General features: G+C 40.2%; 1 protein-coding gene across 4 annotated transcripts in view; it reads right to left on the bottom strand.

Annotated features, from left to right (window-relative positions):
* Positions 1-14,725, bottom strand: part of VCL (vinculin) — a 94,301-nt gene that overhangs the window by 51,262 nt on the left and 28,314 nt on the right. For all 4 annotated transcript variants that reach the window (XM_079975113.1, XM_079975114.1, XM_079975115.1 and 1 more), the window contains exons 2-3: positions 14,253-14,323; positions 1,369-1,519 (exon numbers count right to left, since the gene is read on the bottom strand). In XM_079975113.1, the coding sequence (XP_079831239.1) occupies positions 1,369-1,519; positions 14,253-14,323 (222 nt within the window). The remainder of the gene's footprint in view (positions 1-1,368; positions 1,520-14,252; positions 14,324-14,725) is intronic.

Raw genomic sequence — 14,725 nt, 5'->3', positions numbered from 1 at the left:
TTTGGAGTGCGCATGGACCCCTGGAATGAATTAAATTTGTATCCAGAGGGTCCACTGTAATGTTCTCTGTGCAGCGATGAATACAAAATCCCTTGAAAGAAAATGTATGCCTTCTATATTTAGATGCTTATGAGCACTGTTGAATGTGTGAAATTAAGTGCAGCACGGGAGAGAATGTTCCATTTTAAAGCTTCAGCCAAATGTTGCATTATATTATCGTTTCTTTAATATTTCCAGCGTGACAATGCAAGTTTGAGAACATGCTATCAAGATCACAAAGATGGGGAAAGAGCGAGCACTTTCCAGAAATCAGCTTCCCTGAAGGCAGATTAACTACTCCACAATTTCAAGAGCTATTATCTCCAATGGTATCAATAAGAAATGGGGGAGTAATTGCTAATAAATCAGATGCCAAGGATATTCATAGCATGGCTGATAAGCTTCGCTTTAATGCACCTCTCCTAAAGCCTCCACAGTACTAACCAAAAAGCACTGAAAAAATACACAGTCATTGTGTCTGCTAAGGAACATCTTGCATTTATTCTCAATGCCAGAGCCACATGCTGTAATGTAATGTAATGTTAATTCAAAACATGCAGAAATAAAACTTCATAAAGACTACTGGTGAGAAAAATCTTACTTTAAAAAACACGTACAGTCGTACCTTGGAAGTTGAACGGAATCTGTTCCAGAAGTCCATTCGACTTCCAAAACATTCGGAAACCAAAGTGCGGCTTCTGATTGGCTGCAAGAAGCCAATCAGAAGCCACAGAAGCCTTGTCGGATGTTTGGCTTCCAAAAGTAGTTCGTAAACCAGAACAGTCACTTCTGGGTTTCCGGCGTTCGGGAGCCAAAACGTTCAAGAACTAAGTTGTTCGAAAACCAAGGTATGACTGTAATACCATCGTGACAAGTTGATGCATTTCAGACTTTTCAATGCTGCGGTTCAGACAACTGTTGGGGGCTTTATAAACCGTGTTTTATGAAGCCGGGAGTGTGCTTTGCACTTCTCCTCTCCCTTTTCCTTCCCACTCTCTTGTGAAATGCAGATTTTAGCCAGAGTCACTCTACCTTACTTTCCTGGCTTTTTAACAACATTAAGCCAGAGCTCAGAGCCACAGTTTGGACAGAACAGGGAACTCTGGCTTAATACAAGGGCCAGGTTCTGTGCACAGAAGCCAGGAATTTTGCACATGGTGTGCAGCTCAGTGAGGGAAAGGGAAAACCCTCCCCAGCCCCGATACTCAGTCCTGGTTTTACGAATCATGCTTTTATAAACCACTAATGCAGAAAACAATAGTCAGGCAGCGCTCTAAATCTGCAGCTAGGTACCGCGTAGGTGTTGCTAACTGGCATTAGAAAGCTCACCTCGGCCTCATCGAATGTCAGAAGCAAGTCCGATGTCCCAGAAAGAATGCCTCTTGATCCGTCAATGAGGTAATCACGAGCAGGTACTGAGTAAGGGTCCGTTTGGAGCATCTGCGCGGCCTGTACAAGCTTTGTGCAAGCATTTTCCACCCTAGGAGGAACCATTGTGAGAGAGAAATTAGTGTCAGTCCTGCTACCTGTAGGGGACAGACGGGAGCCAACTCTGGAGCAGTATGACTACAGACCAGTGCTTCCCCCAAACGCTCCAGCTGTTTTTTGGACTCCAACTCCCATCATCCCTAACTAGCAAGACCAGTGGTCCGGGATGATGGGAATTGTAGTCCAAAAACAGCTGCAGACCCAAGTTGGGGAAACACTGTAATAGATCATCTTCCTTCGCATTGTACACAGATTATTTAACATATCCTCTTTACTCCTACAAGGGACATGGGTGGCGCTGTCGGCTAAACCACAGAGCCTAGGACTTGCCAATCAGAAGGTCGGCGGTTCGAATCCCCGCAATGGGGTGAGCTCCTGTTGCTCGGTCCCTGCTGCTGCCAACCTAGCAGTTTGAAAACACGTCAAAAGTGCAAGTAGAGAAATAGGTACCGCTCTGGTGGGAAGGTAAACGGCGTTTCCATGCGCTGCTCTGGTTCGCCAGAAGTGGCTTAGTCCTGCTGGCCACATGACCTGGAAGCTGTACGCCGGCTCCCTTGGCCAGTAAAGCGAGATGAATGCCGCAACCCGAGAGTCATCCACGACTGGACCTAATGGTCAGGGGTCCCTTTACCTTTACCTCTACTCCCATGCCAGGGTGCATTTTCTAGTTAAAATGTAAAACACAGAAACAGAAGATTGGTCCATCTAGCTCTTAGTACCCTTAAGCCTGGCTGGAGGCACTTCTCCATGCTTTTGGACAGGAGTGATTCCCAGCTACTGGGATTAAGTCTGAGACCTGCTGGAGGCAAAGTATGCACTCTGCCTGTGAGCAATGGTCCTTCCTCCTGCAGAAAGCTGGTTTCACTTGAAGCATGTATGACGCATGTTGAAAAGGCCAATGTTTAGGGGACACTACACGTTACATGCCAACGTGCATTTAAAAACTATTAACCGGTGGCCCATTTTGGTTTAAAAGCTGCTTGCTGGAGACAGAGAGGTAGGACCCAGCTTTGTCACCGAGAACCAGACACCACCTTTGTAGGTGGAACTATGCAGCAATAGGGCACGTTGAATTTTTCAACTTTCATATTCCAAAAATGAGGGGTCCTAAAAAGTTGTAACATGACTTGGGGATTCAAAATATATTTCAGTTAAATTAATATAGTTTAGTCTTGCTTGGCGAGTAAACTGTGTGCATCACTCGAGTAAACTGCATCAAAATAATTAAAAATGATTGCCCAATATTATTATTATTATTATTATTATTATTATTAGGCATCACCTGACATTTTCAGAAAGCAACATTAAAATTATTTGGTTTTCCGAAAACAAATTATGTGCTGCTTCAGCAAATGTAGACTTACGAAGCTAAATGCTGCCCAATCTCAAAAATTGTTGTTGTTTAGTTGTTTAGTCGTGTCCGACTCTTCGTGACCCCATGGACCAGAGCACGCCAGGCACTCCTGTCTTCTACTGCCTCCCGCAGTCTGGTCAGACTCATGTTTGTAGCTTCGAGAACACTGTCCAACCATCTCGTCCTCTGTCGTCCCCTTCTCCTTGTGCCCTCCATCTTTCCCAACATCAGGGTCTTTTCCAGGGAGACTTCTCTTCTCATGAGGTGGCCAAAGTATTGGAGCCTCAGCTTCAGGATCTGTCCTTCCAGTGAGCGTTCAGAGCTAATTTCCTTAAGAATGGATGTGATTGATCTTCTTGCAGTCCATGGGACTCTCAAGAGTCTCCTCCAGCACCATAATTCAAAAGCATCAATTCTTCGGCGATCAGCCTTCTTTATGGTCCAGCTCTCACTTCCATACATCACTACTGGGAAAACCATGGCTTTAACTATACGGACCTTTGTTGGCAAGGTGATGTCTCTGCTTTTTAAGATGCTGTCTAGGTTTGCCATCGCCTTTCTCCCAAGGAGAAGGCGTCTTTTAATTTTGTGACTGCTGTCACCATCTGCAGTGATCAGGGAGCCCAAGAAAGTAAAATCTCTCACTGCCTCCATTTCTTCCCCTTCTATTTGCCACGAGGTGATGGGACCAGTGGCCATGATCTTCTTCTTTTTTATGTTGAGCTTCAGACCATATTTTGCGCTCTCCTCTTTCACCCTCATTAAAAGGTTCTTTAATTCTTCCTCACTTTCTGCCATCAAGGTTGTGTCATCTGCATATCTGAGGTTGTTGATATTTCTTCTGGCTATCTCAAAAATAGCAGAAGCCTATTCATACTCAGAAGCCTATTTTTAAGAACCCTCACTGAAGAAATTTGCAAAATTTGCAAAATTAAGTTTCACTCCCTAAAACTGCATGCCTTAATGCAGCGAGTCTTGGGAGCTCACCCCACCTCTTCTTTCAAAGATTGGCAGGAGGGGGAGGTCACTTGTTGGGACATCTCCATAGCTTCCATTCGTCAATTAACCTCTTGCCTTGCTCATGTACCTCCCCCTCCTCCCAACTATCATTCCAGGGCTATTTGAAGGACCATCTTGCCCTGAGGGGAGGGGAGAAGAAGGAAGCTTGAGGAACTGTTACCAGCCTGCTATCACTCAGTTCTGTTCTGATTGGAATACAAAAATCTGTGCATGACTCGTACAGGTTTGGCATTCAGAGGTTGTTGGGTTGTTGTTTTTAAATTATGCTTTAACCAGGAAAATGACTCCTGATAGTCTAGACCATTTGACTATCAGCTAGGGCAGGCTGACATTATTTGCTTGCTTGAAATATCATTAAAACAAGCCATTACCTTATATGAAGAATTCTAAGCCCAAAATTATTAAAATGCCATTTATGAAACGGTTACATTCCTTTTATTCACAGTGAGCTTTCTAAAGTATCAAGTCTGAAATCAGACAATATGCTCTTGCAATGTACACAATAATCTAATTTCCTGGAGCACTAATCTGAGCACTTTTGGTAGCTCAGGGACTCGGAGTTGCAACATAATTCTCACCTACAGTAATTTTTTGATCAGCATAATGCAAGATAATGCTGGAGCCACGACCAACTTGTTGATAAAATCTGCAGATTTTGTTGAGTTCGATACACAAAATGATGTGTTGCACTGACAGCAAGCTACTGGACGTGCGAACTAAGCTGTAACACAGATGAGAGAGTAACATCCTATTTACAAGCCAAATTTAGCAAAAGATTAAATATAATTCACTTGGCTGGTTTTAGATAGCAGCCAAGTATCTTGTAAATGCCACTAGAGCTATGTGTGCTAAAACATCTACGTCCTTTCCAGATAAAAACACAGCACTATTTATTTTTTTAAGGTAGAACTTCAGTGTCTAAAAATAAAATACTATTATTTCCGCAGGAGTTAACGTATGTATCATTCTCTTGCCTATTTTGCACCATTTCCTTCAAGTTCTCCTTCAAGGTCCTGACTTTGATTAACAACTTCTTATTCTTATGGCTAATCTGATTTTACAACAGGCATCGAGGTTTGACTGCATATAAGCCGTAGTTATTAATCTTGAGGTGCTAAGAGCGCTTGGTACTGTTGCAATGAAGGCAAACAATTCCCACGGAGATGGTAGAGCCATTTTGGAGCTATATATTACAGATAGTTCACATCGCTGAACCCCTTCCCCATATGCAATTAACCCCTTCCACATAGAAAATGGTGTTACAAGAAGGGTTCAGCCTAGTCTTCTCCCTAACAAACAAGCTTGCTCAGTCAATTTTTTTTTCCATGGAGGAACATTCATTAAGGCAAGCCCTCACCTGCAGTCTTCAGTGTTACAGCCCCAAAATATATTTATTACCTCAGTGTAAATATAGCCAACAACACTGGGAACGCAACATAGGTTCGGATCCAACACAACGGGCCAGGTGGGGGGGGGGGGACTTTGAACAGCTGACTCCCATGTCATAACACAGGGGTCCCTAATGTGGTATCCACAGCCTTAAAGCAGCCAGGCCATTTCCCCAATTTAAAACTTACCTCCCTTCCCTCCCAACCACCAAAACAACTGGTATTAGCTGGGGGGAGAGACAGGGAGAGAGAGAAGGATGCAATGTGGGTCCCTATTGGGAGGGATAAGGGTTAACCACCCTAGAAAAACAGTCAAGCGAAAAGAGACCTGATCATGGATCGCCCATGTCACAACTTTTTGCGTCCACCAGTTCCAAAAGTTGCTGTTGTGTCCAATGGCATTTTCAAACCCTAGGCCCTATCTGTGCTGTCCGTTTAAAGCAGAATCATGCCATTTCCAACAGTAATGGCTTCCCCCAAAGCTAAGGTTACCAGACGTCCCCGTTTCCCGAGGACAGTCCCCGGATTTACAAATCAGTCCCCATACAAAATCCATTGAAGTTGAAAAGTGTCCCCGGATTCACTGGAAAAAATCTGGTAACCTTACCCAAAGCATCCTGGTAACTGCAGCTTGTTAAGGAGAACCTTGTTCATCTCACTTAAATGCAGTAATACCAGAGCCTCCATGTGTCCCTATTTTCAGATCAACAAAAGCCATCCCGGTTTCTGATTTGATCCCAGGATGTCCCTTTGTTGTTGTTGTTTAGTCATTTAGTCATGTCCGTCTCTTCGTGACCCCATGGACCAGAGCACGCCAGGCACTCCTGTCTTCCACTGCCTCCCGCAGTTTGGTCAAACTCATGCTGGTAGCTTCGAGAACACTATCCAACCATCTCGTCCTCCGTCGTCCCCTTCTCCTTGTGCCTTCCATCTTTCCCAACATCAGGGTCTTTTCCAGGGAGTCTTCTCTTCTCATGAGGTGGCCAAAGTATTGGAGCCTCAGCTTCAGGATCTGTCCTTCCAGTGAGCACTCAGGGCTGATTTCCTTCAGAATGGATAGGTTTGATCTTCTTGCAGTCCATGGGACTCTCAAGAGTCTCCTCCAGCACCATAATTCAAAAGCATCAATTCTTCGGCGATCAGCCTTCTTTATGGTCCAGCTCTCACTTCCATACATCACTACTGGGAAAACCATTAGGCTATCCCTATTTTCATTGGAGAAATGTTGGATGGTAGGGAGTTATGTGACCCCCTAAGCCAAGGAGATAAGTAACTATACAACCTTTAGAAGACATCTGGGATTTTTTTTTAGTGTTTAATTGTGTTTTCTATATATGTTGGAAGCTGCCCAGAGCAGCTGAGGCAACCCAGGCAGAAAAGTGGTATATAAATAATAAAATTATCATTGTTATTGTTATGAAATAGGATGTCCTTATTTTCATGGGAGAAATGTTGACAGGTGTGTAATGCAGCATATTATACTCTCTCATTCACAGTATGAAATCCCAAGACATAATTAGATCTTCCTATGCTTTAGAGAAGAAGTTGGATGTAATCATAGTGCAGTATATCTGATATTTAAAGCAGGCAGAGAAGCTACTAAGCAAATATTCAAAATAATCCACAATGCAAATAGATCTTTTTTTTTTTTTTTTTTTTTATTAATTTTTTAGAAAAATTTTCTTTTACAGATTTAAATAACACATTCACATCAACCATAATGCCAAATTTCTTTTGGACTTCCCCCCGCTCCCTCCACAATCCTCATAATTTTATATTTATTTCACATTTCCTTTATAGTTGTATTGCCAGTTAATTAATCTTTACAACTCTTATCCCTCCCACAATACCCTTTCTCATCACAAAGCCTCTTTAAATCCAACTAGCGTTGTCTGTTCATCACAAATATTTTCCAGATAAATCGTAAACTTTCTCCAGTCCTGTGTGAACTTGTGATCTTTCTGGTATCTAATTTTTCCTGTCAGTTTGTCTAGTTCAGCAAAGTCCATCAATTTCCGTCTCCATTCTTCCAATGTTGGTAATTCTTCTTGTTTCCATTTTTGAGCCATTAAAATTCTTGCCGCAGTCACTGCATATTGAAAAAGTTTATAATCACTTCTATTAATTTCTCTTCCTGTAATTCCTAACAAGAAAGCTTCTGGTTTCTTCACAAACGTGTATTTAAACATCCTTTTCAACTCATTATATATCATTTCCCAGAAGCCTTTTACTTTCTTACACTCCCACCACATATGGTAAAATGTCCCTTCCCTCTCTTTACACTTCCAACATTTGTTACATGTCTTATACATTTTTGCTAATTTTACGGGAGTGATATACCATCTGTATACCATTTTCATAATATTTTCCTTTATCGTCATGCAAGCAGTGAATTTCATATTTTCATTCCACACCTTCTCCCAGTCTGCTAACTGTATATTATAACCAAAATCCCTGGCCCAGTGTATCATAACTGACTTAACTTCTTCGTCCTTTGTTTGCCATTCCAGTAACATTTTGTACATTTTTGACAATACCTTGTAGTCATTATTAATTATTTCCTTCTGAAATCTAGACTCTCCTTCAATATATTTCCTCTCTTTACAATCCTTCTTAAACATCTCATTTGTTTGGAAGTAGTGCAACCAATCATATACATATTTTTTAACTTGTTCATATGGCTTCAGTTTCCATTTCCCCCCTTCTTTAATTACAATATCTCCATAAGTCATCCAATCCTCTCTCATGTTTATCTTTTTAACACTCATGACCTCTAGTGGGGATAACCAATGTGGTACATTTGGTTCCAAAATATTTTGGTACCTGTCCCATATTTCTATAAGGGCACCTCTGAAAATGTGGTTGGCAAAACTTTTATGAGCTTTCTTCTTTCCTGCCCATAAATAGGCATGCCAGCCAAACCTATTATCAAACCCTTCCAAGTCCAGTAGCTTATTGTCTTTTAGTGTTATCCAATCCTTTATCCACCAGAGACAAGATGCTTCATAATAAAGTTTCAAGTCCGGCAGGGCGAAGCCACCTCTTTCTTTCGCATCAGTTAGTAGTTTAAATTGTATTCGTGGCTTTTTGCCCTGCCAGATATATTTTGAGATCGTTCTTTGCCAATCTCTGAAGATCTTTGTCCCCTTGATTATTGGGATCATTTGGAATAGAAACAACATCCTTGGAAGCACACTCATCTTGATTGAAGAAATTCTGCCCCAAAAGGATAACTTCATCCTACTCCACACTTCGAGGTCTCTCTTAATATTGTTCCAAATTGTCACGTAATTGTTTTGGAATAAGTCAATGTTTTTTTGGGTTAACCATATTCCTAAATATTTTACCTTCTTCGCCACTTCCATCTCTGTTTCTCTTTGCACTTCTTCAATCGCGCTTTGATCCAGATTCTTCGCCATAAGTTTAGTTTTCCTTTTATTTAATACAAATCCGGCCACTCTTCCAAATTGATCAATTTCTTTTATAACTTCTTTTAAACTATTTGTCGGATCTTCCATCGTAATTACCAGATCATCGGCAAAGGCTTTAACTTTATATTGGTTTTGACCTACTGTTACCCCCTTTATTAATTCATTTTGTCTAATAGAACTCAGTAGGACCTCCAGAACCATGATGAATAACAGTGGTGAGAGAGGGCATCCCTGTCTTGTACCCTTCTTTATTTTCACTTCCTCTGTAATTACATTATTTACTATCAATTTAGCTCTTTGTTCTGAATATATTGCCTTTATACCATTATAAAAATCTTCTCCCACTTCCATCATTTCCAAATTTTTCAGCATAAATTCCCATGAAACATTATCAAACGCTTTCTCTGCATCCACAAACATTAAAACAGCTTGTCTCTCATTGCTGGCAGTCAAATATTCCAAAATATTTATTATATTTCTTACATTATCCTTCATATGTCTGCCAGGTAAGAAACCTGCTTGATCTTTATGGATATGCTGTTGCAATATCTTCTTAAATCTTGATGCTAAAATACCCGAAAAAATCTTATAATCTGTGTTTAGCAGAGATATCGGTCTATAATTCTTCACTTGTGTGAGATCAGAGTCTTGTTTAGGTATGAGTGTTATGAAGGCTTCTTTCCATGTTCCTGGTATGTCCTGTTGTTTCAAGATGTTGTTCATAACTTCTTTAAGTGGTACCGTCAAGGAGTCCCTCATTTCTTTATAATACGTTGCTGTAAATCCATCTGGTCCTGGTGCCTTTCCTTTTTTCATCTGTTTTATAATTTCTACTATCCCCTCATTCTCTATTGGGGCATTCAGTCTGTCTTTCATTTCTGTCGGGATCTTTTGCACCTTTTTTCCTTTCAAAAAGTTCTCTATCTTCTTTATGTTGTTTTTCTCTCGCTTTGCATATAGATGTTTGTAGAAATCCAAAAATCCTTTTCTGATACCTTTTGGGTTCTCTATTTCCTCGCCATCCACAATAATTCTGTTAATTGTACCTTGTTCTTTCCTTTTTTTTATTTGCCATGCCAACCATTTTCCAGGTTTATTTGCGAGTTCGAAGTTCCTTTGTCTCAGCCTTTTAATGTTCCATTCAACTTCTTTGTTTATAATCATGGCGAATTGTGTCTGCAGAATTTTAATATTTTGTTTTATCTTGATGTTATTTGGCTTCTTAATTAACTTTTGTTCATTGTCCATTATTTGTTTTAGGATTTCCTTCTTCCCTTTCTCTCTGTTCTTATTTTTGATCGCATTCTGCTGGATGAAGAATCCCCTCATTACCGCTTTGCTTGCATCCCAAACTGTACTAATCTTTGTGCCTTTATTCATGTTATCTGCAAAGTACTCCATCAGTTTTTTCCGGGCGTCTAGAATGATTCTTTCATCTTCCAAAAGGTAGTCTTTCAATCTCCATCTAAATGTTCTTTCTTCATACATCTTTATCTCCATTTTTATTGGATTGTGATCCGAAATTACTCTAGGTTGGATTTCTATTTGTTGAATTCTAGTAGTTAATTCATTCGAGATCCAGATTTGATCTATTCTTGACATGGACTGATTCGGTTCTGAGTAAAATGTGAACTCTTTTTCTAATGGGTGTCTGAGTCTCCAGATATCGATTAAATTGAGGTTTTGCACCAGTGTGAAAAAGGTCTTCGGTAGTTTCCCCTCTTTGCTGTCACTTTTTTCTCTTAATCTGTCCATTTCCGTTGAAACAACTCCATTCATATCTCCCATTATTATGATTTTTTGATCCATGTATTCAAACAGTCTTTCTTCCAGTTTCTTGTAAAAATCAGTCTTATTTCCGTTAGGTGCATAGATCCCGACAATTATTAGTTTTTCGCCCTGCCCATTGATCTGTATTGCAATTATTCTTCCTTCTTCATCTTTGAAGATCTGTTGAGCTTCTATGTTGTTCCTAACATAAAGGACTATGCCTCTCTTCTTTTCTTTGTCTGAGGATATAAATTCATTGCCCAATCTGTTATTAATCAAGATTTTTTTGTGCTTTTTTGCCACATGTGTTTCTTGTAGACAGATGATATCCAAATTTTTTCTTTTTAAATATTGTTCAATACTGTTTCTTTTCTTCTTATCGTTCATCCCATTAATATTCCAATTCCATAATTTCAACGCCATGTCTTCCGATAATTAAAATATACAGTTTTATCAAATTTTCTCTTTATGATTCCTCTTTTTCTTCTTCCTCCTCCTCCTCTTCTTCTTCTTCATCCTTCTCCTCCTCCTCTTCATTTGTCTCTCTGTTCTTTTTAGATTTCTCCTTTAAAAATTTCCCTCCCATTGGGTCAGCTCCTCCTACTGCACCTTCTTCCTCCTCCTCTTCTACCATCAATTCTTTGTAACGTCTCTGAAACTTGCTTGTTTCTTCGGGACTTGTCAATCTATGTCTCTTGGCTTTGTATATAAAGGAAATCCCCTGAGGGAATTCCCACTTAAATTCAATCTTGTTTTTCTTCAAAATTTGGACCAATGGTTTATAAGGGTCTCTCCGTTTCAACAATCTCACCGGTATATCTTTGAAAATAATTATGTAACTCCCATCAATATTCAATCGTTTCTCTCTATTTTTTTGGAGTATTAAATTCCTCATGTCTTTATCTTTGAAAGTAATCAAGCAATCTCCTGTAACTTTCCTTGCCTTGGTTGTCCTTACTCTCATCCTGAATGCGTTTTGAACTCTCTTCTCTACGTCTTCTTTTTGTAATTCCAGCCATTGAGCAATTTCAGTTATTAATTTATCTTTTATATCTTCTCCTTGAACCTCTGGAACTGCTCTCAATCTTAGGTTCACCTCCCGTTGTCTCAATTCATTCATGGAGATTGCATCCCATAACTCCTCCTGTGTTTTAGTCATTTCTGAAATTCCCGCTTTCATCTTCTCCTCTTCTTTTTTAACTTCTTTTATCTCCACTTTTGTCTTTTTTAATCCTTCCTCAACCGATTGTGTTCTCTTACTAACTTCTTTTATTTGACCTTTCAGCTCTTTTACTGTATCATCAATCTTTTGGTCCATTTTACCTATTTTGTTATCCACCTGCTCAATTCTAGTATTTACATGTTCTAATTTATCCTCCAAATTCTTTTCACTTTGTCTAATTTCTGCAAACATTTTTAAAATTTCTGATTTAAAATCTGCCTCAGGTTTTGAACCCCTTCTTTCTCCCGGTGTTCCTCCTTCCCCAGCTTTCTTCTGTGGGTGAGACATTTTCTCCCTCTCCTTACTTTCTATCCGTTCCCTTTTTATATAAAGCAGTCCCACAATCCCCAGTTCCGTTGGATCTAAACCTTAAATTATACTGTGTCCCTCCTCCAAACAATTCTTATCTCAAATATATGAATGACACTTTTTTCCAAAATTCAATTAAAGAAGAAAACAAAAACCATCCAACCCAGTCCCAAGTCTCAATATAGTCAATATAATCAGATACAGTCCAATTTAAACTCCACAGTTCAAATTGTCTATGAACGTCTTCTTGCCATCAATTTGGCTATTCCATCAATACGGGTATTTGTTTAAATGTGACCCAACTTTTACCAATTTGCTGGAGTTAGAGGGAACCCAAAGAAGAAAAGTATCCAAAACGAAGCAAAAACAATCTTCTGCCACCAATTAAGCTAATCCTTAGAGTCGATATAAATGGGAAATCTTCTGCCACCAAATAGGCTAATCCAAATTTGTGTATATCAGTAATCCCAAAGCCAAGAGGTTTATCAGAAAAAAAACAAGAAAAAAACCGAAAAAAATCCCGAAGAGAACCAAGCAAATAAAAAACAAGTTGTTGTATATCTTCTGACCACTAGGGGCAAGGTCTCCAAACCGTGTTAAGTTGCTCAAAATATTTAATTATTCAATAAAAAGAAATTGCCGTCCAAAAAAAAGAAAAAAAAAAACCTTCAAAAGAGTGAGCCGAATTATGTTTAGTCCTAAGCGCCAGTCCAGATCAGTTTAAAACGAACCTTCTTTTCTCGGCAAACATCAGACAATCCTGTATAACTTTAACAATGGAGTCTGGAAATCCCCTTTTATTGCGCAGTTTTTATTTCACCACCGCACCAAAGTCTGATTGCAATAAATCAATTTCACAAGCCCCCCAAAGGACTTGAACAACTCCGTCTTGCTCCTCTGTCCCCCCTTTTCCTTTAAATCTTCTTTGATAACTAGTATCTTCCCAAAAAGGGTTATTTTTGTTCAGTTAAAAGGGGGGAAGAAACAATAGCCGCGAGCGGTAACTTACTTTCACTTTTAAGCGCTTTGTTGTTTCTATGCGTCTAAGCTGATTGTGGACGGAAAGCTGGTCTCGTAGCTTCCAATTTTTCCTCCGGTTACTTTCCTTAGTTTTCAATGATCTTCTTAATATCCAATTAAGTCCGAATTCCTTTCAAATCGAGAATTGAGAGCTCTCCTTGCAAGCTCGGGGCTTCGTTTCTCGGAGGTAGCTATGGCCTCCCTGCAACCCGCTCTCCCCCCCGCCGTTCTCGTCGCTCTTATTAAGAGCTACCTGACGGCCGGGAGGTTCGCGTTTCGGCTGCCTGCGGGAACCTGAGTGTCAGGACACCCTCCTGACACTACTTCAGGGGGTCACTGCGCCCTGTGACGCCCCCAATCCTCCGAAAAACTCGGGATTCCCCAGGAGGGAAAATCCCCGCTTGCGCTCGGATCGCTGTCAACCGGAAGTCCTAATGCAAATAGATCTTCATACAATTTTCCATTTAGCTTTTTCACTGCCCCAGATTTCCCACCTCCTGTCAAAGGCATTCATGTGCTTGAAGCAACATCTTTCTGCCCCACATCATGGGATGCTCTCGCCCCCAACAATTTAGCAAAACCTTCATCTGTCTTAACTAATAAAGAACACACACTATTCAGAAGCTGGCCAGAAACAGCCTTTTTCAATAAGGAATTGGTATTTGACATTGTCAAGGAAATTGGCTTAATGATAACGAAAGTGATTATTACGCCTTCAAAACCTCCAGGAAGAAAATCATTATATCTTTTGCGCCGATGCATGAAGTTAATTACGAGCGCCAGTCAATTAGCTTTCAGGTATCAAACAAAATCTGAGCCAGACCAAGGGCACACAGAGAGAAAAGTAGACACGCTACCCCTTGACACTGTCATCCAAACTAAAAGGGACTTTTATCTTGGGAAGAAAAGTATTATTTGTGCAGCTAGTTGTTGGAGAACTCTGTACTGAAGAAGTGGGATATTGGAACAACTAAGACCACGTTACAAAGTCCAGTCCAAATTAACCCAAATCTCTGATGAATAACAAGTCTAATCTTGTTCCTGATGTATTAGTTTGCTATGTGCAGGGATTTTTGCTTGCTTGCTTGTTTACTGAGATGCATTCAGTCAAGGGAGGTCTCACTTGCACTCCAAAATAGTACGGCACTGATACAAGGTTAGCAAGGCTTTTATAAAACCACTACCAAGACTTGCCATGTTTATTTACTTACTTAATGAATGCAGGAGGCATGTCTCTCTTCAAAATCTGGTCTTCAGTTGTCTGCACAGTTTCTTTTCCAACCTGCAGCAGGAGCAAAAAAAGTTGTTTTTTTAAAATCACCAGCTTCAGAATTGCAATGTAAATTTCTTAATAAAGTCAAAATATGAACAACAGCTTTTCCTGTTCCCATGGTTCACTACTTACCCAGCACTCGGAAGCAGTGCTAGAAACTCAGATATATAAGCTAGGTGCCAAATAGCTCCTTAAAGAAAGGTTACAGTCACCAAAAGGGAATGTTGAGTTGCCATTTGGGGGCAAGACGGTTCTAAAGTCTTACAGTGGTACCTCAGGTTACAAACTTAATTCGTTCCAGAGGTCTGTTCTTAACCCAAAACCATTCTTAACCTGAGGCGCACTTTCGCCAATGGGGCCTCCTGCTGCTGCCGGCGCGCGATTTCCGTTCTCATCCTGGGGCAAAGTTCT

This window comes from Podarcis cretensis, assembly GCF_951804945.1.
Source record: "Podarcis cretensis genome assembly, chromosome: 5".
NCBI classification, from domain to species: Eukaryota; Metazoa; Chordata; class Lepidosauria; order Squamata; family Lacertidae; genus Podarcis; species Podarcis cretensis.
The sequence above is the reverse complement of the archived record's forward strand: the minus strand, read 5'-3'. Positions and strand labels throughout refer to the sequence as shown.